This window comes from Centruroides sculpturatus, unplaced genomic scaffold, assembly GCF_000671375.1.
Source record: "Centruroides sculpturatus isolate CEXI.00-Female unplaced genomic scaffold, Cexi_2.0 scaffold329, whole genome shotgun sequence".
Taxonomy (NCBI): domain Eukaryota; kingdom Metazoa; phylum Arthropoda; class Arachnida; order Scorpiones; family Buthidae; genus Centruroides; species Centruroides sculpturatus.
Window position 1 is genome coordinate 1 of NW_019384479.1, and position 23,651 is coordinate 23,651.

Sequence of the window (23,651 nt, forward strand, 5' to 3'; positions counted from 1 at the left end):
GAATCCGTGCTATAGAAGTGCCGTGTTATACGGGGGTTACCTGTACTAACAAAAATGCATGAAAGGTTTCTAAAATACTTAAGAAATGGATAATCAGTTGAAATATGCAACTACAGCAGAAGTCAAAAAAATTTTGTTGCTTTTGTCAACTATGTGACATATTCTTATTTAAATTGTTTTGAAAATATCCATCTGAAATTTCTGCCTCCCAACAAACATTCTTGGTGCAATCAAAGAAATTTAAAATATTTTATCACAGAAAATTGATAAACTATATCTTTGAAACAATTAATTTTTTATGCACATATTAAATTGAAATCATTTTTAGTATAAATATTTTTATCTGATTTTGTACCATTTGTTCCAAAATTTAAACATTTCTGTTGCTCATCAAACAACAGTTTGTCTTCTATTTTATATTTTATTAATCTTTACATAAGCTTTGCATAATTGGAACAGCCACTTTACTGAGCCAAAGTGTCTCAATTAATAAGAATCAGCTACGTTTTTAAAACATTAAATAATCAGCAATCATTTGTATCTTGCATATACACTATAATTTTTTTTTTATAACTTCATTAAGGTATTTATAACTATTGAATATTATGTCTAAGTTTTTATATTTTAATCTAAAAAATAAAAGTAAAAACCTAAAATATATTTTAACTTTAAACTTACTTTAAGTTTCAGCATGCTCTCTCTCTTTTTAGATTTGGCACTACACTCATTAACAGGAATACATAACTTTTTACAGTCCTCTACAAAAGAGTTGCAAGCATTTTCCAGTCCAAAAAATTCAAGATACTAATAGAAAAATAATTATAATAAATATATTTATATTAATTCTTGTAAAAAATTATCAAGACCAGGCACTTACTAATATATCTGTATATATGTATATATATATAGGCTACATATATAGGCCTACACTTACAGTACTGTTAAGAAAAACTAAGGCAATGTAATATATTTGCAAATCTCTAACAACAGTTCTTTATCTTAGTCTTGAGTATTCTATTTCTAGTTGTGATAACTATTTATCTCCATATTATTAACTGAAAGAATCTTCCGAGATTGGAAATAGAGATTAAAATAGTTATGAGTACCGACCTCTTTTTAATTTCAATCTCTCCTGCAACTAGAATTCAAATAAAAAAACGAAACACGAAATACTTTAAAGAAAGAAATCCTTTTTAAAAGAGAATAGCGTTAGATTGCTGGAACTACAAAAGAATTTTAGAAAATCTAAAACATATCCAACGACTGAAATTTTATCTTCGGATTTTATGTATTTTTTTTAAAGCAAAAGAAATTGAAACAAGAAACCAGATGTAAGTGATTTTTGTAAAAATAATTACATAACTCGTATCAAGGTTTTTAAAATAGCGATATATGAAATTAAAGAATTAAAACATTGAAACTTTAGACCACAACGATTAAACTATATTGTAAACATTAACATGGTCTTTCAATCTTGCTCCATTATTTCAATTTTGTGTAATTTATTGCTATTGAAAGTAATTTAGTTGACTTTATATTTCTAAAGTAAATTTCTTTCAAATCATTATACTATCGATTTTCTTTGAAACTGATATATAAATATAAAAAGTTATTAACTTAAATAATCTATATATATTATAGAATACAATAAAGCCATTAGCTGCAAATTTATTTGGAATATTTTCCTTTTCTAATATTTCTTTTTAAGTAAATACCAAAGCATTTATTATTAGTTTTAAATTAAAGAATTTTTGAATTTATGAACTTATAAATTTTAATAAAGTTTTTAAACTAAAAATATATCTTTACAAAATAATCGAATTATCCGTTTTTAATAAAAGTTTCCTATTGAAAATTTAAACATTTTATAAATTACTTCGTTAAATTAAAGCGTCATTTATCAAATGGGAAAATAAATGAAATAAATTAATTTTCGTCGTTTCTTGTTCCAGAACAATTATTTTTACAAATATTTTTCGGATCATTATCGAGTTTCAAGAGAACAAATCTTAATAAAAGATGCAACGAAATGGAATTATGAAAGATGCGTGCAGCATGTCTTTTTTTTCCGTTACTCTTGAGCGAATATTCTGCCTTTTTCTATGAAATTTTCCCGTATTGAAGAAAAAACTGTGATAATTAATGGATAGCCAACTTACAATTTTCAATTTTATTTCCTTTTTTCTCGGCTTGCTTTTTTATTTTCCATTTTCCATTAATATTTCGAGCATTTCTCCCGAAGAGTATATATTTTTTTAAATTTTTGTTTTAAATTTAAAAATTATTTTATTGATTTCAAATTAAATATTATAACATTGAATGTCAATAAATATTTATAATTAAATTTAAAATTATATTTAATTTAACCTTAATTATATACTGTATTATACTTATTAAAATTAACAATTGTTTAAGTTTTAAAATTACTGAGAAACGTATATGCGATTACAAAAATTACTTTTCAATTATATAAACAATTATATATTTCTCTATTAATAACTATTAAATCAATTAAGTTACCATTCTGTTACTTAAATTTTGGCAATACCTTGAAAGAGATGATCAATTTTAAAAATTTTAAAACAGTAAATTAAACCTATAAAACTAGTTTACAGTATTAAAAACTTTTGAAATTTTAAAACAATTTAGAAGTAAAGATTTTTAAAACATTAAAATGTGTTAGAAAATATAAACTATATTAAAAATATTTGAAAAAAGACAAATTGTTCAAAGAACTTCTTAAAATATTTTATGTAAAAATGCATTGTGGTAGGTTATTGAAACTTGAAGAGNAGTCGGCTCACAAAAAGATCCAGAAAGATGGCAAAATGTAACTGATAGTCATATATTTATATTCAAAGCTATCATTTTAATTTATACATATGCAAATGAAACCTATTTCAGAAATAATGTTCATGCTATAGCTACTTACTTTAAATTTTAACAAGAAAGCAATTACATTATTCATACAATATTCATAAATAGTTAAGGTTATTATTTTTAAGCAATACAACATCATAGTTTATTAACTCTCTCTCCAATTGCTCGTGAAGTAAAATCATTCTTACACCATAAGATGCCACGTTGTTTTCACTTTCGTTACGTTCCTAACGGCAACTCAAGAGTGATCGATAACAAAAGCTTAGTTATCACACATGGCTATAGGAACTGAAAATGAAATGTACAATTGCTCAAAATAGCATTTTCACAGTTAATTAAACGTGAATCACGTGGTTCCGATAGAAACTGGTTTTCATTGTATTCGTTAGCTTAACGATACTACTCAGAATAGATCCCCTGGTCCATGGACTGGTGATTGAAAAACACTGCTATAGATAACTATTGATAACAAATGATATTGAGATGCAATTTCATTTAACAATTATTAAAAATATTTTATAATATAATCTTAACAATTAATATTGCAAAAAGTGAATTATTTTCTTATTCAAAATATTTCTTTATTAAAGATAGTAAATAGCAGAAAATAAAAAATAAATCAATTATAATGAAATCAATTCTTTGTCAGAAACTATTATATAAACTTAATTCTAACATTAATTAATTTTAAGTTAATCAGAAAAGACAGTCTGTCCAAAAATATTTTTTTGAAAACCATCATTTATTTTAATCACATGTTCCAGAATACCTTATTCTGTACTTCAGAGCAATTACAACTTGTGAGACGATACAATCTAACCTGATATATATATAAATCCAGCTCCATATACATTACTAGCTGTTACCTGCGACTTTGCCCACGGAGGTTTTGCAAGCAAACCCCATTCAGTATTTCAACAACCATAGTAATTGTTATATAACACCTACCGCTGATAATGATGAGAATTGCTGAGAATCAAACGAACTATTTTCAATTTGATCAATTTTCTGGAACGTTTACAATCGTTCTATAATCGAAACAATATGCAATAACAAATTTGAATTTAAAACGGTTCAAACATTTTTAAAATCGAAATAGATAAAAATATTTATAACAATGTCTGAAATGTTATTAATTTAATACACTTAAATACTTAATGAAGACTAAACGTAACAAAAAATTGCATGTAAAATAGTACAGTAGAAGCCGTTCTTCCAGTTAAGTCTTAATGCTCTCCCTCACCCCCGCGGGGGGATTTCTAAAAATCTCTTCTTAGTGTGCGTTTCCATGACGTACCCTAACTGTCTACCAAATTTCTCCTCTTTAGGTTAAGCGGTTTGCTCTGGGCGATGATGAATCAGTCAGTGAGTCATTCAGTCAGTCAGGACAAGCAATTTTATATATTTAGATAAAGCATATATATAGGTTACATTCGGTGACAATCCTTGCATCAATCTTGCGAGTTGCAATCATGTGGCATCATCACCAAATTGTACACTAGAAGAGCATCAGAGTGCGGTGCACATTATATCGCAGATATTTTCCCCCAAAACTCAAGAATGGGGTTCAACTCTCTTTGCAGCATTGTTTTCTATATGTAGCACAATCAACTGAAGAAGTGAGTGAAAGGGGAAGTCGAAATTTTAATCTACAGACTTCTCCAATCCTAAAACACGTTGCAACTTCTTGTTGCAAAGTGTTTTAGGATTAGAGAAGTCTTGTCCATAACTCGAGAACGGGAGGCGGCACGTTTTCACATTGACATTTGTTTTGTTAGTGACGACATTGTTTTCTACATTTGTCATGGACAAAAGAAGGGGTGAGCCAAAGGGGGCGGGTCGAAATTTCAATTACAGAAGTCTCCACTCAAACCGTAATTTCTACCAAAATAAGTTTTCATTCGCCATTTAAAAATTATAAATAACATTGGATAAAATGATTACCGGTATATAAATTTTATATGATTTTAAATCGGAATAACTTTAACTTACGGATAAATAATTCAATCCGTCACGTATCATGAATAATATGTTTACATTTTCTACGGTAAATCATCAAGAGCCCTCTATGAATTACTATCTTTTAATAAATAATTCTTCTTTCTATAAAAATTTATAAATTATTACTATTTATTAATATCATTATTAAAATATTATAATTAAATGATAAAAGATACAAAACTAATTTTTTTAAATAAAAAATTTTAAACTTTTAATTAAAAATAAACGTTTTAATTTTAAAATTTGGTATTTTATGTGTTTTGTATTATTTTATATTTAAAAAAAAGTCGATAATTATTTAATTAAACTTAAACTAAAAATTAACTTATTTTTTTTTAAATTTAAGTGTTGCCAAATGACTCTTCAATTTTGAAAGTCACGTGGATTTCGAATTGATTAATTTTTGTGGCGAAGAAAATGGCTGATCCCAATAAGAAGATCGATTTGGGTTTATTGGAAGAAGACGACGAGTTCGAAGAATTTAGAACTGAAGGTAAAATATATTAGAAATAAAAACTATAATATCGATTTGTCGCTATATTTAGTGCAAAGTTTAAGTCTTTGTTTACATCAGTCTAGATGGTATACTCAGTTTCTCATATTGATCATGTAGTTTAATTAATGGCAGTTTCGTAATTGTATTTCTGCTTATTAATAAAAGGCGAATCATATATTACGAAGAAAGTTTCAAAACAAAGATCGATGTACTTATTAATGATATGTATTTGAAAGAAAGATGAATCTAAATGAGAATCTTTTTGTTCATGTTAAGTGATTCATTCAACTATGTAGGTTAAATTCTGTAACAAAAGCTATTGAAACATTTCACTCTTAATTCGAAACAATGCTGTCATATCTCATGACTGCTACTTTCATGTAATCATGTCTGTCAGTTTGCCTTTTTTTTGTCATGTATCAGTGGCTGGATGACAAGATAGCTTGTAAGATTTAATTTCAATATACAGAAATTAAGTAACATAAGGATCAATAAGTAATACAATAACTTCCCGATAATTCTATCCGTTTCTTACAAAAATTGAGTCGCGGACACACGTGAATTACAATCAAGACATGAAATACAGATACCGTACAAAAGTTACTACGATCGAAGTCTTCAACGAGTTTCTTTCTCCCCTTGTTCTCGTTGTCCCGATCAGTCCTCGTTCCTTTGTTTTCTCTATACCTCGTACTTCCGTCGATCCACTCTCGAGTCTGTCCTTTCTTCGTCTCCCCTTTTTCGCCGCTCCTGTTCCCTATTTATACTCACCTCTCTCCCCCTGCTGGGCTAATTGCCCCCTTCGGGTCAAACGGACGGTGTACCGGTTTGGCTTACCTTAAACAAAGGCCATTGTCTGATATAGGCACAATATGGCGAACGATCGCCACATATGCCCCCCCTAAAAGTCACTTTCCATGATGCAATCGGCGAAAGTCTATTTTTCTACCCCGGAGATTGTAACCATGAGTAGGTTGGTCACAATTATCTGAGTGGTTCACTTCTTGATCAGAGATTCTTCTAATCGGTGTTTCCCCCAACCTATATTGTATGGCTGGGACGTATGGGATATCAGCTATGTCGTCGTCATCGCCACATTCATTGGATTCGCGTTTTCGTGTTTTCCTGGTTTTATTTGGGAAAATCACACTCGTAAAACACGGTTTCATACGGTCTATGTGTACAATACTCCTTTCACCTCTGGACCCTCCTTCAATTTCAACGTTCACGGGTCCCAGGATGCGAGTAATTCGATAAGGGCCCGTATATTTCGGGGAAAATTTCCCATGCCTAACTCCTTTTGCTTTTAAGAGCCATACCCTTTGCCCTATATTAAACTTGCGGGAGCTTTTGCGTTTATTCTGTTTCTCTCTATTACTTCGGTTCTTCTCACGACTCAATTCGTACGCAGTGTCCCGGATGACCCTTAATTGCCTTATTAAGAACTCTCGATGGTCGTCAGTGTCCTTATAATCTTGAGAGTCACTAGACGGCGGAGTTTGCGGGAACCTTGGGTCAAATCCGTAAAGAAGGAAAGCGGGGGACTCATTTGTCGAAGAGTGGGTTGCGACGTTATATGCAAATAATGCTGGGCGCACGAATTGGTCCCACTTAGCATTATCACCGTCCGATATACGAGCGATGACATTTACAATGGATTTGTTGACCCGTTCACAGATGGAGTTCGAACAGGGTCTATATGCGGTAGTGACATTTCTCTTGATCTCTAGTACCCTGCACATATCCTCGAATAGAGAAGACGTAAAATTTGCCCCCCGATCAGAAATAACTACTTGCGGGCAGCCATAGCGACAAATAATGGTGTCGAATATAGCATCAGCTATCGAATTAGCTGACTGGTCAGGTAGGGGAGTAGCTTCAGTGAAACGGGTAAACATATCAATCATGACAAGGATGTATCGGTTCCCTCCACGTGTAACTGTGAGGGGGCCTATTATGTCGACAGATATCTTTTGGAAAGGATATTTTGCGACTTCAGTCTCCTGGAACGGGGCTTTGCCTTGATGAAGGTTGTGCATTTGACATTCTCTACAACGTTCTATATACTGTTTTATGATTTTATTCATCCCACGGAAGTAATAGTACCGGCTAATAAGTTTCCTTGTCTTATCCCATCCCCAATGTCCTGCTAGAGGGTTATTATGAAAATTCCGTACGACATCCTGTATGGCATCTTTACCGACACAAGTTCTTCTTGTTTCGCCTATCCCGTATAATTTTGGTTTCACGTGGATGAGATTATAACCATCCAATTGAAATTCAGGCGGGATCGTCCCATTTTTACACCCCTCCTGACTTTTATGATTATTCTTTAGGAGAGCTCTTTTTATCGAGCCGAAAAAGTTGTCGCCGTCTTGGGATTTTATAACTTTTTCTAACAAATTCGTGTCTTCGCCAGTTGTATTTATAACAATAGGTTCGTATGAATCAGGGTCGGTAGACATTCTCGATAACCAGTCGGCCATATGGTTATCCTGACCTTTCACGTGGTTAATCTCAATGTCAAAATCCGATATTTCGATCGCCCATCTCATCAGTCGGCCGTTATGATTTTTCATGTTTCTTAAATATGATAACGGCTTGTGGTCGGAGTATACAAGTACACGTTGGCCTAGGATCAAAGGGCGAAAATGTCGGAGAGCAAGGACAATAGCAAGGCATTCCTTCTCGATTGTAGAATAGTTTAATTCGGCGCCGTGGAATTTGTAACTAAAGTATCCTACAGGGAGTAAAGTTTCTTCTCTCCGTTGTTCAAGGACTGCGCCAGAGCACTTGTCAGAAGCATCCGCATGTAAAAAAAAAGGTTTGTTAAAATCAGGGTGGGCTAGAATGGGCGGACTAACAGTGAATTTCTTTAAACGATCAAAGCTAACTCTGTGTGGCTCCTCCCACCTGAATTTTTCGTGCTTTTTTGTCAATTCGGTGAGTGGAAGGGCTATTTCGGAAAAGTTCTTTATGAATTTCCTGAAAAAACCTATCATTCCTAGGAAGCTTCTGACTTCTTTTACATTTTTAGGGGGTCTCATGCGTGCTATAGCGTCGGTATTCTTGGGATCGGGGCTGATCCCTTCTCCGTCAATAAGGTGACCCAAATAGCACACTTTATTTACAAGGAATTTACACTTCTTCGGGTTTAACTTTAGGTTTGCCTCGCTGATGATGGTGATCACATCTTCCAATATTCTCATATGTTCCTCGATGGACGAAGAGAATATGACGATATCGTCTTGAAATACATAACAATTTATACCTATGTGTTTCCCCAATAAACGAGACATGGCATATTGAAAGTACCTTCCACTATTTTTGGCTCCCTGGGGAAGTCTACACATTTGGTACTTGCCCCATGGAGTCGAGAAAGCGAACATGTGGCGGGTTGATGGGTCTATTGGGATCTGGAAATATCCAGATTTGAGATCTAATATTGAGAAGATTTTGCTCCCATGGAATTTTTCCAAGATGTCGTCTATGCGGGCCATTGGGAAGTCTTGGGTTTCGGTTAGTTCATTGACTTTCCGGAGGTCTAATGTCATCCTTATCTCTCCGGATTCCTTAGCTATTACGTGGATAGGGGAGTTCCACGGTGATGAGCTCTCCTCACAGATGCCAGCTTTTAGAAAATCTTGTATTAATGTTTTTAACTTACTCAAATGGCAGTTGGGGATACGATACTGTCTCACATTTACGACTTTGGTATCGTCGATTTTTGGCCTGTGCACGAATTTATTAGTGCCCGTAAGATCTTTAACATCTAAGGAAAAAACATCACCTCTTTCTTTTACCAATCTATAAATCCTATCAAAGTATGGTCCTGGAATATTGGAAAAGTCTATCGCTCCTATGTTTCTTTCGTTGGTATTTACCCTGGCGGAACTTGTATAAACCCCATGATCCCTGTATAACATGCTCCTGCCTTCCAACGCTCCCCTCACTTCACTCAGAATTGACGGGAACTTACCGAGAAAATCCACCCCCAATATTCCGTCATACTCAAGGTCAGGAGGGAGTCTTATACATGAAAATAACAAATCAGTCACCTCATATCCTTTGCTAACCTCTACCTCTAGGGCCCACTCAGAGACAGAGATATGTCCGTTGATCCCCCGAATTCTCACTTCTTTTCTAATATAGGGTTGTATTCCGTGCTGGAACTCTAATCTCCCCAGTAAATCCATGTCCATTATCGATTTCTCAGCTCCCGTATCACACAATAGTGCCACATCCAGATTCTGCATTGTCCCTTTTATAATCGGGAGTCCCTTCTCAGATACATTCACACTAGCCAGACTTATTTTACACTTGGGAACAGATTGCTGGCATTCACTCTGTTCCATATTTAGTTTAAATTGGAAGGGTTTCGCTTAGGGCATTTTCGCGCTAGATGATTCGGGTCATTACATATAAAACATCGCCTACTACCCGTTTGCCTTATTCTCTGTCTCGTACGGCTATTCTCCGCCAGTTGAGCGACAGATTCGCACAGTGATCTTACTGTGGCTTCCAACCGAGTTAATCTATCGTTTTTCTCAGCCTCGGCACTAGTGGTTTCCCCCTTTTCGTCACACTCATTCTTTGGATTTTGTATCACGGAAATTGTTCTATTGCTACCGATGTTCCCACACTCATTTACGACTTCTTCTTCCCGTTCCGCAATCTCGATAGCTTCGTTTAGCGTTTTAGGTTCGCTGCGGAAAACGTGCTCCCGGATCTGGGGATGTAGCCCTTTCATAAATCTCTTCATCACGACATTGTCACGGAGCATCGAAACTTGATTGTCTTTAGATACCGCACCGTAAAACATAGTATTAAGTCTTATAACATAGTCACATACCTTCTCTTCCCGTAATTGTCGAATGCCCATCAATTGGTCCAATGTGCTCTTCTCCTTGAGTTCAGTTCGGTCGTAGCTCTTGATTAAATTGTCTTTCACTTCATCGAAAGAACGGGGATACAAATCTTGTAATTGGAAGAACGTAGATAGTGGCCCTCCTTTGAGTTTGGCTTGCAATACCGCTATCTTTACTTCTGGATCCCATCCGGCCAAGCGGGCAACATTGTCGACAGTTTGAAAGAATTGGCGTATATTCACAGAGTCACTACTAGTATTCGAAAATGTGGGGATCATCCCGAGGAAACCCGTAATGACTGGTGGAGACATCATGGGATATCCATTTGGATGGGATTCATGGAGACTATCGGGTTCGCTCATCGTGCTCATCCACCGGGTACAGATAAGTAACAGTATAACAGTTATTACCAGAACTACCGAGAAGGCCAACAGGTAATTCACACTTTAGATCCTGTCGCGGACGCCATTGTAAGATTTAATTTCAATATACAGAAATTAAGTAACATAAGGATCAATAAGTAATACAATAACTTCCCGATAATTCTATCCGTTTCTTACAAAAATTGAGTCGCGGACACACGTGAATTACAATCAAGACATGAAATACAGATACCGTACAAAAGTTACTACGATCGAAGTCTTCAACGAGTTTCTTTCTCCCCTTGTTCTCGTTGTCCCGATCAGTCCTCGTTCCTTTGTTTTCTCTATACCTCGTACTTCCGTCGATCCACTCTCGAGTCTGTCCTTTCTTCGTCTCCCCTTTTTCGCCGCTCCTGTTCCCTATTTATACTCACCTCTCTCCCCCTGCTGGGCTAATTGCCCCCTTCGGGTCAAACGGACGGTGTACCGGTTTGGCTTACCTTAAACAAAGGCCATTGTCTGATATAGGCACAATATGGCGAACGATCGCCACATATGCCCCCCCTAAAAGTCACTTTCCATGATGCAATCGGCGAAAGTCTATTTTTCTACCCCGGAGATTGTAACCATGAGTAGGTTGGTCACAATTATCTGAGTGGTTCACTTCTTGATCAGAGATTCTTCTAATCGGTGTTTCCCCCAACCTATATTGTATGGCTGGGACGTATGGGATATCAGCTATGTCGTCGTCATCGCCACATTCATTGGATTCGCGTTTTCGTGTTTTCCTGGTTTTATTTGGGAAAATCACACTCGTAAAACACGGTTTCATACGGTCTATGTGTACAATACTCCTTTCACCTCTGGACCCTCCTTCAATTTCAACGTTCACGGGTCCCAGGATGCGAGTAATTCGATAAGGGCCCGTATATTTCGGGGAAAATTTCCCATGCCTAACTCCTTTTGCTTTTAAGAGCCATACCCTTTGCCCTATATTAAACTTGCGGGAGCTTTTGCGTTTATTCTGTTTCTCTCTATTACTTCGGTTCTTCTCACGACTCAATTCGTACGCAGTGTCCCGGATGACCCTTAATTGCCTTATTAAGAACTCTCGATGGTCGTCAGTGTCCTTATAATCTTGAGAGTCACTAGACGGCGGAGTTTGCGGGAACCTTGGGTCAAATCCGTAAAGAAGGAAAGCGGGGGACTCATTTGTCGAAGAGTGGGTTGCGACGTTATATGCAAATAATGCTGGGCGCACGAATTGGTCCCACTTAGCATTATCACCGTCCGATATACGAGCGATGACATTTACAATGGATTTGTTGACCCGTTCACAGATGGAGTTCGAACAGGGTCTATATGCGGTAGTGACATTTCTCTTGATCTCTAGTACCCTGCACATATCCTCGAATAGAGAAGACGTAAAATTTGCCCCCCGATCAGAAATAACTACTTGCGGGCAGCCATAGCGACAAATAATGGTGTCGAATATAGCATCAGCTATCGAATTAGCTGACTGGTCAGGTAGGGGAGTAGCTTCAGTGAAACGGGTAAACATATCAATCATGACAAGGATGTATCGGTTCCCTCCACGTGTAACTGTGAGGGGGCCTATTATGTCGACAGATATCTTTTGGAAAGGATATTTTGCGACTTCAGTCTCCTGGAACGGGGCTTTGCCTTGATGAAGGTTGTGCATTTGACATTCTCTACAACGTTCTATATACTGTTTTATGATTTTATTCATCCCACGGAAGTAATAGTACCGGCTAATAAGTTTCCTTGTCTTATCCCATCCCCAATGTCCTGCTAGAGGGTTATTATGAAAATTCCGTACGACATCCTGTATGGCATCTTTACCGACACAAGTTCTTCTTGTTTCGCCTATCCCGTATAATTTTGGTTTCACGTGGATGAGATTATAACCATCCAATTGAAATTCAGGCGGGATCGTCCCATTTTTACACCCCTCCTGACTTTTATGATTATTCTTTAGGAGAGCTCTTTTTATCGAGCCGAAAAAGTTGTCGCCGTCTTGGGATTTTATAACTTTTTCTAACAAATTCGTGTCTTCGCCAGTTGTATTTATAACAATAGGTTCGTATGAATCAGGGTCGGTAGACATTCTCGATAACCAGTCGGCCATATGGTTATCCTGACCTTTCACGTGGTTAATCTCAATGTCAAAATCCGATATTTCGATCGCCCATCTCATCAGTCGGCCGTTATGATTTTTCATGTTTCTTAAATATGATAACGGCTTGTGGTCGGAGTATACAAGTACACGTTGGCCTAGGATCAAAGGGCGAAAATGTCGGAGAGCAAGGACAATAGCAAGGCATTCCTTCTCGATTGTAGAATAGTTTAATTCGGCGCCGTGGAATTTGTAACTAAAGTATCCTACAGGGAGTAAAGTTTCTTCTCTCCGTTGTTCAAGGACTGCGCCAGAGCACTTGTCAGAAGCATCCGCATGTAAAAAAAAAGGTTTGTTAAAATCAGGGTGGGCTAGAATGGGCGGACTAACAGTGAATTTCTTTAAACGATCAAAGCTAACTCTGTGTGGCTCCTCCCACCTGAATTTTTCGTGCTTTTTTGTCAATTCGGTGAGTGGAAGGGCTATTTCGGAAAAGTTCTTTATGAATTTCCTGAAAAAACCTATCATTCCTAGGAAGCTTCTGACTTCTTTTACATTTTTAGGGGGTCTCATGCGTGCTATAGCGTCGGTATTCTTGGGATCGGGGCTGATCCCTTCTCCGTCAATAAGGTGACCCAAATAGCACACTTTATTTACAAGGAATTTACACTTCTTCGGGTTTAACTTTAGGTTTGCCTCGCTGATGATGGTGATCACATCTTCCAATATTCTCATATGTTCCTCGATGGACGAAGAGAATATGACGATATCGTCTTGAAATACATAACAATTTATACCTATGTGTTTCCCCAATAAACGAGACATGGCATATTGAAAGTACCTTCCACTATTTTTGGCTCCCTGGGGAAGTCTACACATTTGGTACTTGCCCCATGGAGTCGAGAAAGCGAACATGTGGCGGGTTGATGGGTCTATTGGGATCTGGAAATATCCAGATTTGAGATCTAATATTGAGAAGATTTTGCTCCCATGGAATTTTTCCAAGATGTCGTCTATGCGGGCCATTGGGAAGTCTTGGGTTTCGGTTAGTTCATTGACTTTCCGGAGGTCTAATGTCATCCTTATCTCTCCGGATTCCTTAGCTATTACGTGGATAGGGGAGTTCCACGGTGATGAGCTCTCCTCACAGATGCCAGCTTTTAGAAAATCTTGTATTAATGTTTTTAACTTACTCAAATGGCAGTTGGGGATACGATACTGTCTCACATTTACGACTTTGGTATCGTCGATTTTTGGCCTGTGCACGAATTTATTAGTGCCCGTAAGATCTTTAACATCTAAGGAAAAAACATCACCTCTTTCTTTTACCAATCTATAAATCCTATCAAAGTATGGTCCTGGAATATTGGAAAAGTCTATCGCTCCTATGTTTCTTTCGTTGGTATTTACCCTGGCGGAACTTGTATAAACCCCATGATCCCTGTATAACATGCTCCTGCCTTCCAACGCTCCCCTCACTTCACTCAGAATTGACGGGAACTTACCGAGAAAATCCACCCCCAATATTCCGTCATACTCAAGGTCAGGAGGGAGTCTTATACATGAAAATAACAAATCAGTCACCTCATATCCTTTGCTAACCTCTACCTCTAGGGCCCACTCAGAGACAGAGATATGTCCGTTGATCCCCCGAATTCTCACTTCTTTTCTAATATAGGGTTGTATTCCGTGCTGGAACTCTAATCTCCCCAGTAAATCCATGTCCATTATCGATTTCTCAGCTCCTGTATCACACAGTAGTGCCACATCCAGATTCTGCATTGTCCCTTTTATAATCGGGAGTCCCTTCTCAGATACATTCACACTAGCCAGACTTAATTTACACTTGGGAACAGATTGCTGGCATTCACTCTGTTCCATATTTAGTTTAAATTGGAAGGGTTTCAATTAGGGCATTTCCGCGCTAGATGATTCGGGTCATTGCATATAAAACATCGCCTACTACCCGTTTGCCTTATTCTCGGTCTCGTATGGCTATTCCCCGCCAGTTGAGCGACAGATTCGCACAGTGATCTTACTGTGGCTTCCAACCGAGTTAATCTATCGTTTTTCTCTTCCTCGGCACTATTGATTTCCCCTTTTTCGTCGCACTCATTCTTTGGATTTTGTATCACGGAAATCGTTCTATTGCTACCAAGGTTCACACACTCATTTACGACCTTTTCTTCCCGTTCCGCAATCGGATAGCTTCATTTAGTGTTTTAGGTTCGCTTCGGAACACGTGCTCCCGGATCTGGGGATGTAGCCCTTTCATAAATCTCTTCATCACGACATTGTCCCGGAGCATCGAAACTTGATTATCTTTAGATACCGCACCGTAAAACATGGTATTAAGTCTAATAACATAGTCACATACCTTCTCTTTGCGAAATTGTCGAATGCCCATCAATTGGTCCAATGTGCTTCTCTCCTTGAGTTCAGTTCTGTCGTAGCTCTTGATTAAATTGTCTTTCACTTCGTCGAAAGAATGGGGATACAAATCTTGTAATGAGAAGAACGTAGATAGTGGTCCTCCTTTGAGTTTGCCTTGCAATATCGCTATCTTTACTTCTGGATCCCATCCGGCCAAGCGGGCCACGTTGTCAACAGTTTGAAAGAATTGGCGTATATTCACTGAGTCACTACTAGTATTCGAAAAGGTGGGGATCATCCCGAGGAAACCCGTAATAACTGGTGGAGACATCATGGGAGTTCCATTCGGATGGGTTTCATGGAGACTATCCGGTTCGCTCATCGTGCTCAATCCACCGGGTACAGATAAGTAACAGGATAACAGTTATACTAGAACTTTTCTGAGAATGTCAACAGGTAATTCACACTTTAGATCCTGTCGCGGACGCCATTGTAAGATTTAATTTCAATATACAGAAATTAAGTAACATAAGGATCAATAAGTAATACAATAACTTCCCGATAATTCTATCCGTTTCTTACAAAAATTGAGTCGCGGACACACGTGAATTACAATCAAGACATGAAATACAGATACCGTACAAAAGTTACTACGATCGAAGTCTTCAACGAGTTTCTTTCTCCCCTTGTTCTCGTTGTCCCGATCAGTCCTCGTTCCTTTGTTTTCTCTATACCTCGTACTTCCGTCGATCCACTCTCGAGTCTGTCCTTTCTTCGTCTCCCCTTTTTCGCCGCTCCTGTTCCCTATTTATACTCACCTCTCTCCCCCTGCTGGGCTAATTGCCCCCTTCGGGTCAAACGGACGGTGTACCGGTTTGGCTTACCTTAAACAAAGGCCATTGTCTGATATAGGCACAATATGGCGAACGATCGCCACAAGCTAATGTGTCCTGTTGTTCTGAGAATTCAAGTTGAAGCCCAAGTTAGATCTTTGTGTTGAGTGCAGGACTAAACAGCTCTAAATCAAACTTCATACATTTCAGACCATGCAAGTAATCAGTTTCTAACTCATTGCAGCAACTTTTTTATATCTCAGTTAATTTGATATTTATAAAATCCAGCGCAAACTGGTTGGATGCAATGTCAAATGAAATTTGCACAGTCGTTGTGAGTTTGATGGGTGGTTATCACTACTATGTCATACCCTTCAACGACTCTCGGATCCAACATGTTGGGATTTTTGTGCAATGGTTGTGAGACACTCTTGCGCAGTGAAATATTTTTACCACTTATTTCAGCAACAAGCTGCAATTTCAAATCAAAAGAAATTGATTGATTATCATACATATAAGAATATCACAATTATTCCACTAAAGATATTTTGTATATTGTTTATTAATTAACTCATTGACAATAAAAAACACACAAGAGGTTGTAGTATGAAGCTTATAATGCAATGCAATTGTGATCACTTTCATCATTTTGTAAACAAACTCTTCCAAGTGATGGTTTGTAGAAGGATAGAAGAAATGTTCATTGGTTCTTTAGAGTTATGTCATGAGTGATATCACGAGCTGTGACATCACTAAACCACAAAGAAAAACTACAGAAATTTCATCTGATGTCATGTCGAAAGCAACTGCATCAGCTATTTTATACTGGCTTAACATAATTGTTCAATTTGTAATACTCCTGATGATATCCTGCTCTATATTCATTCTTGTTCCATATTTGATGATTACAAGATATTGATAAAGGACCTGAATATATATCTCCTGATCTTGTAATCCACATGTTCTTGAGAAACCTGATACAGTAAAATCTATGTAAAATGGACTCTCTACAAAACAAAAAGCTGCCTAAACAGAAAATAAATCTCAATGTGGAATGATTTTCTGCATAAAATAATACTATGAACCAGAAACTTACCTAATACAAAAACGAGACTTTTTGAATACTAATCTGTACAAAACAGGATTTTTTGGTGTTTCAGCAGTGAAATTCTAATTAATGTTTTAATTTGCAGGCACAAATTATGGTTGATTTCTCAATGACAAGAATTAGTCTTCCCCCCTTTAATATATTAAGATTATAATTTCATTGTCTGGAAAGTAACTATGACAATTTACTACCATTGTTTTTCTTCAACTCTAGATTTTACTGACTCCCAGAGAGTAACAAATAAAAAAAAAAATCATGTGCTAAAATTCCAATATAGTACTTACCAAAAATAAAATTACTTTGATATATTCCCATTTTTTCATAAGTAAAAAATATCAAATGATAATTGCAAAACATTTTAGAATGAAATGATTTCAGTCTCTTAGTATTAACTAACAAAAGAAGCAGCAACCAAAGTCATGTGGCAAAATTTGTAGAATTACTAAAATTCAATGCTATATCACTAACATGAGGAATAATAAAAATTAGTTTCTAAGAGCAATTATAGACAAGTGAGAATTTTTAAGTAAAAATTGACAGTTGTATGTTAATCTAACTGGACAATAGTTAATGCTGACTAGCGAGTAGTAAATTGTAGAGAATAGGGCAATTAAAACATTCTGTGGGTACTGCACTTTTACAGGTTGTTTCCCCATGCACCACTTACATATTTGTGTTTTTAGTGCATCTTTGAAACATGTTTAGAAGAGAAGTGGTTTTAATGAGATGCAAATTTTTTTCAACTTACTCTTTTCTACCTTAATAAAAACATAATCTTCTATAAAAAGGTTACTTGTCAAAACAAAATTCTGACTGGTACCATTGCATTTTGTTTTAGATGGGTTTTACTATATTTATCAATTTTCCTGCAAGCTCATTAAATGTATTTTAATAGATCAGGATGACCTATTAATCAGATAAAAAATGTTAGCCTTCCTCTAAAAATCCCACTGGTAAAATGCTATAATTAGTCCAGGATTTTAGTTTCTTTTAAATGGTAACTAAAGTAACTTTTAAAAGAAAGTAAAATCATGCATAAAACATCTGTTAGATAGTAATTTTAATTAATATATAGAATAATACTTAGAGATGTACTGATTAATTGTTTGCTAATCCTTAATTATACTAATTGGCACCTCCACTGATTAATGGCCAAGTGACAATTAATTTGTCAATAATCAGAGTAATCAGTAAATAATCATTGCATTTGAAAATATAATTGAATAAGTTATAATTTAAAAAGCTTTATTAATAATGAAAGTTCAGGATAATCATGGTAACACATCCAGTTTTGTTAGAAACTGCTGGCGTTTTGATTCTATGTTTTTCTCAGTCTAAATTTTTATTCAAATTCAAATTTTTATAGTTTGTGCAGTAAAAGAGTAGACATGAGTCAGCCTGATCTGGAAGGGTCTATGTTAGATGAAAGTGATGAAAGGAAATATGTGATTGTGAGAGTAACATTAGAATTTTTAAAAATTTGTAAAAAAACTAAAACAGAAAAATTATTGATGATAAAGTTGGTAAAAACATTTTAGAAATGTAAAAAAACAAAACAGCTGAAAAAGATCAGATCTGTGTCTCAACCCAAAAAGGTAGCATGTTTCCTTCCATCCTTTTCTTCTAGCATAGACCCATCCAGCTCAGGTTGACTCCTGTCTACTCTTACTGTGTGGACTAGAATAAATTTTTAGAAAAATAACTTTTTAATACTTTCTGGTCTATGAATAAGTATCACTTGTCAAGCCAGTTTTCCTAAAAAAGATGAAGAATGAGTCTCACTCATTCATAGTTTTACATGTTATTCTATGGAGCTGGACAGCTTAGACTCATCTATAGTTATGGTGACCATACATTCAGTCCTTTCGATTTACTTTTTTCTTAAATAGCCATTTTGTCCTATATGTTGTGAATCAAAATAGTAAATTGAATATTGATGCCCACACATGGCACTAATATTCAATTTATCAACTGTATTTTATACAATTTATAAATCTTACCAAACCTGCATTGATTATTTAAATAGCTGGGACAGTTCTTTGATAGCAATTAAAATATTTGAATGGGTCCTACTATGAGAAACACCTCTGTGGGCAAGAAAGATTGAGGAAAATGTTTTGTTCATTTCCAGTCACTGGAACTTAAATATAAATGACAGTGATCAATTTGTTGAAATCTTATGTATTAAATGTTATTGCCTTTCAATTTGTATATGTGTAAAGGGGAGAATCTGATTATTAAAATTTATGGTAATAACCCAACTTGATCAAGGATGATTTATGTCATTCTTTTTCAATATTTTCATACAACTTTAAACCATAAAGAAATAATTAAATAAATAATAAATTGTGCATAATAAATGAAAAGTTAAAAGTTGAAATTTTGTGGAATAATCTTTGTAGTAGTTGTATTCAGACAGCTTTTTAAAACATTTTTTTTTTTTTAGATTGGACAGATAAACCAGATAATGATCAAGAAATAAATGTGTGGGAGGATAACTGGGATGATGATAATGTTGAAGATGATTTCAGTCAGCAGTTGAGGTTTGAATTATTTAATAATTTTTAGAAAAATGACTTTATGAATAAATTTTATGTAAATTTCATCTTAAATATTATGTATTACATTATATCTTAAATTTTAAATTGCACTTTATATCTTTTATTAAAATTGAATAACGTATAATTTTTTTATTTTGTAGAGCTGAATTAACAAAAGAAAATCTCCTCCAGAAATCAGATGGTAATGCAATGCAAACATGAACATTTTTATAAGCTTAAATATTATTCTAATGTATTTATTGTTTTTTTAATACAATGACATTAAAAATAAATAATGAATAATTTTGGTTTGAATATAAATATCTGTAAAGTGATCCATACATGTAAATGTATAAATTTCAATTAATAATAATCTGTTTAAAAATTGTATCTGAATTTTCTATCTGATTGATGTTACTAAATTACAATAAAATAAAATATATTTTATGATCTAGTTTTTATTGTATAGTGAAAAGTTTTAAATTTATAAAATTGAAATGTATGCACATTATTTTCACATATTAGTATTTTTTCAATTTATTAATCTGTACACAGTTTTTAGGTAATTAAATCATGTCTTTTCTTCTTTAAAAATGTCTAGAATATTTAGTGTAGTATTTCCAAACATACTATTTCACATTTACAAAGCATATATACAAATTATTTTAATTTATCAATACACTCATATGAAGAATTGGACTAGTTTGATACACATTATTTTCACATATTAGTATTTTTTCAATTTATTAATCTGTACACAGTTTTTAGGTAATTAAATCATGTCTTTTCTTCTTTAAAAATGTCTAGAATATTTAGTGTAGTATTTCCAAACATACTATTTCACATTTACAAAGCATATATACAAATTATTTTAATTTATCAATACACTCATATGAAGAATTGGACTAGTTTGATATACAGTAGATTTATTTAAAATTTTTTTTTTTTTAATTGAACTGCTGGGCAGTTAAGATCCCATGCTCTGGGAAATCCAAGTAGTCGAAAAATTCTAGGAATTTTTCATGGAAGGTCAGTTCTGAGTATATTGGACCCCATCCTTCACCAACTAATTGTGCCATTGTAGGCTTGGTTGAACCCATAGCAGATTTGGAAAAAGGCTTTCTTAGTACCCACAGGGAAAAGGTAAAAAAATGTGAAAAGCCTTTAATTTGAAAATGAATATTTTGCTTGTTTTGCCAGGTAGCTTGGCCATAAAGATTGAGTTTAAATGAAATCAGGACTAATTTTTCATGAGTAGATTGAGTCAAGGCATCACATCCATCTCCCACTTGTGCTAGTTTATTTATCTGGGATAGCGAACCTACAGCATATGTGCCCAAAGTTGCAAATCAGGAGAAATCTGATGCGTAATGTATCATGTGATCTCAGTTTATCTCACCTGCCTTTCAATTATCCTTTCAGTTTAATGAATATTAAGCATATTCATTTCAATTCTTTAAATATCATGATTGCAAGTCTAAAACTTTGGTGTGTGCACATTTTTAAAGATAATTATGTTCACTGTGGTGCACGGACTCAAAGATTTACCATTTTCACCATCCCTGATCTATATTGAGAATAAGATTTGTCATTAATAGTAAAAATTCAGGCAACCAATATAATCATTGTGTTGATGTGGAAAATATTGATTTTATAACACCTTTTAATGTCTAGTTAAAACAAGATCTTATGGAGATGAAAAAAAAAAGATTTCTTAATTATTAATTGAATATATTGTATCAAATTCAGTATTGTTACAATTCAAATGATATGAATGATAAGATGTTAAAATTACTGGAAGAAGAAAATTTTTTAACATTGGTTTCCATATACAATAATTTGGAAGTCATGTATTTTGTCTACCATAACATTATATAGGCCTAATGGTACAGTACCTAGGGGCAAGAAAATAACCTCTACATTACTGCTGCTAAAAAATTTCTCTCACGTTACTTGATGGAAAGATTTAGATATAAACTTGGTAGAGAGCAAAAAAAACGAAGTCGACAACCGGATTTTTCTTTTCGAGAAACAATATTTTGCAGAAATAATCCAAAAGTAAAAATCCAGCAACGAGTTGCTTAACTTTCCCGGCAACATTTAAAACTGCGTGTGTGACGCCAATTGTTATGATATTTTATACAGTAATACCTCGACTTACGCGAACCCGGAGTTACGCGATTTTCAAATCTCGTCGATTCGTCTTTTGAGCGCCACGCAACCCTTGATTACTCACTCCCCCCACACTATTGTTCGGGCGTGTCTCTCCGAATCCACACAGCTACAATTTATTTTGTGTTATTTATTTCTGTGTTTGTTATATCTACGGAGACTCTACTATGTCATCCAAACGAAGTAGAACTAATTCTTCTGCATCAAACAAGAAAAGAAAAACTTTATCTTTGGAATGTAAAGTTAACATTGGGTACGTTCGTAAAGTCGAACGAGTTAAACGAGAATGACGTCATCGTTATTCCTATTTCGTTAGACTTTTCGAACGATTCGTTACTAACGCGTTTAACTCGTTTGACTTTACGAACGTACCCATTATTAAAGACTTCGATACAAAAATGAAAATTTGTGAATTGGCAAAGAAGTTTGATCTACCGGAATTGTCGGTCAGAACAATTATAAAAGGCAAAAAAAAGATTTTCGAAGCTGTGAAAAATGCTCAATCTCAATTCAAGCATCATTCGTAAACGTCACAGTATTATCGCTGAGATGGAAACAATGTTAAAATTATGGCGTAATAATCAAGTAAATGTGAAAAATTGTAAAATAATATAGGCTTAATTTGTTATACATATGTATTATCTAAGATTTTATTAAACATTTTTTTCTAAATTATTATTTTCTTTAGTCTCCGGCCCCAATTAAAATTATTTGTATATATTTATATGCGAAATTATACCCCGACTTACGCGGTTATCGCTCGGTCCCACCTATCGCGTAAGTTCGGGGTATTACCGTATTTTCAAACTTTTTAATTATTATAAAATGACGAAAAGCTTAATTTTAAGGTTAATTTTAATTCTGCATTATATTTACAGAATAAATATAATGCAGTATATCTGCATTTCATTTATTCTGTAAAAAAATATTTCACAGAATTTAACCACCCAAATTTAATAGCAACTAGAATTTCAGAAATTTTCGACAAAAGGCACAGGTATAATTAATCTTCAGAGGGTGAACAAAATCCTCCTCCACACACACACACACTAACATCAATACATACAGGAAAAAAACCCGAATTTTTTTGCATTTTTCTACGCTTCAAGGTCTTCTTAGTCCAAAAATGTAAAAAAAAACTTGGGGAGTCATTTCTTGGTGTTCAGTAATGTGTAATCATCAAGGTATGCCGTTCAGTTAATTATTATTAATTATTTAATGAATGTGTATCTTAAAAAAACCTGCAATGTTTAACCGTTTTGTTACGCTACCACACAAACTGCAGTAGAAGTAATTTTGATTGCATAGTTTCTTATAATCAGGCTTCAAGTATTATAAGTTTTGCAGCTTGTAACATGTATTTTTATGCAACTGGGCCTGACAGTGACTCTTTTTGGTGATCTGCTTCTTTGACTTTGAATTTAATACGTTATAAAACACACTACTTTATAGTTAACGTGAAAAATACTGTAATGCCACTGAATAATTCAAAGATTGTTTTCTTGAAGCTGTTTAATTTTTTAATTTTTTGAGTTTTTAAAATCCATGTATTCATCTGATGAATATTTATTTATCTTTATATAGTTATTTTTTAGACAAGGAGACAAAAATCTGCAAGGTTGGAGCTTTAGTCCCATTCACCCCTATTATAGTCCGCTACTGATTTCTACAAAAATGAAACAGCACGATCCAGGCAGTAGTACTCTTCACTATTTATTACATATTAAAAATAATTTTGAATTCTAGATCAAATCCTATATGCTTAACCATAAATTCTTTTGCATATTTGATTCTGCGGAATTTAAAACAATCTATTGGAAGAATGAGAAAATGACACATAGAAAAAGACCACCAGACAATAAAATCTTTGCATTTTAAATT

The 23,651-nt window shown here is 34.6% G+C and overlaps 1 protein-coding gene across 1 annotated transcript; it reads left to right on the forward strand.

The window, feature by feature from the left end:
• The first annotated feature begins 5,235 nt into the window (after positions 1-5,235).
• LOC111621402 (26S proteasome complex subunit SEM1-like) lies at positions 5,236-19,898 on the forward strand. The gene is made up of 3 exons (XM_023363509.1): positions 5,236-5,374; positions 19,505-19,601; positions 19,760-19,898. Exons 1-3 carry the CDS (start codon positions 5,299-5,301, stop codon positions 19,818-19,820), a joined length of 234 nt encoding a protein of 77 aa, XP_023219277.1. The 5' UTR covers positions 5,236-5,298; the 3' UTR covers positions 19,821-19,898.
• Positions 19,899-23,651: the final 3,753 nt, after the last annotated feature.

Excerpts from the sequence above, each read along its gene's own strand:
- LOC111621402 (XM_023363509.1), top strand. The coding sequence starts at position 5,299 with ATGGCTGATCCCAATAAGAAGATCGATTTGGGTTTATTGGAAGAAGAC. Across the intron at positions 5,375-19,504 it reads CGAAGAATTTAGAACTGAAG|ATTGGACAGATAAACCAGAT; the intron begins GTAAAATATATT and ends TTTTTTTTTTAG. Across the intron at positions 19,602-19,759 it reads GATTTCAGTCAGCAGTTGAG|AGCTGAATTAACAAAAGAAA; the intron begins GTTTGAATTATT and ends TTTATTTTGTAG.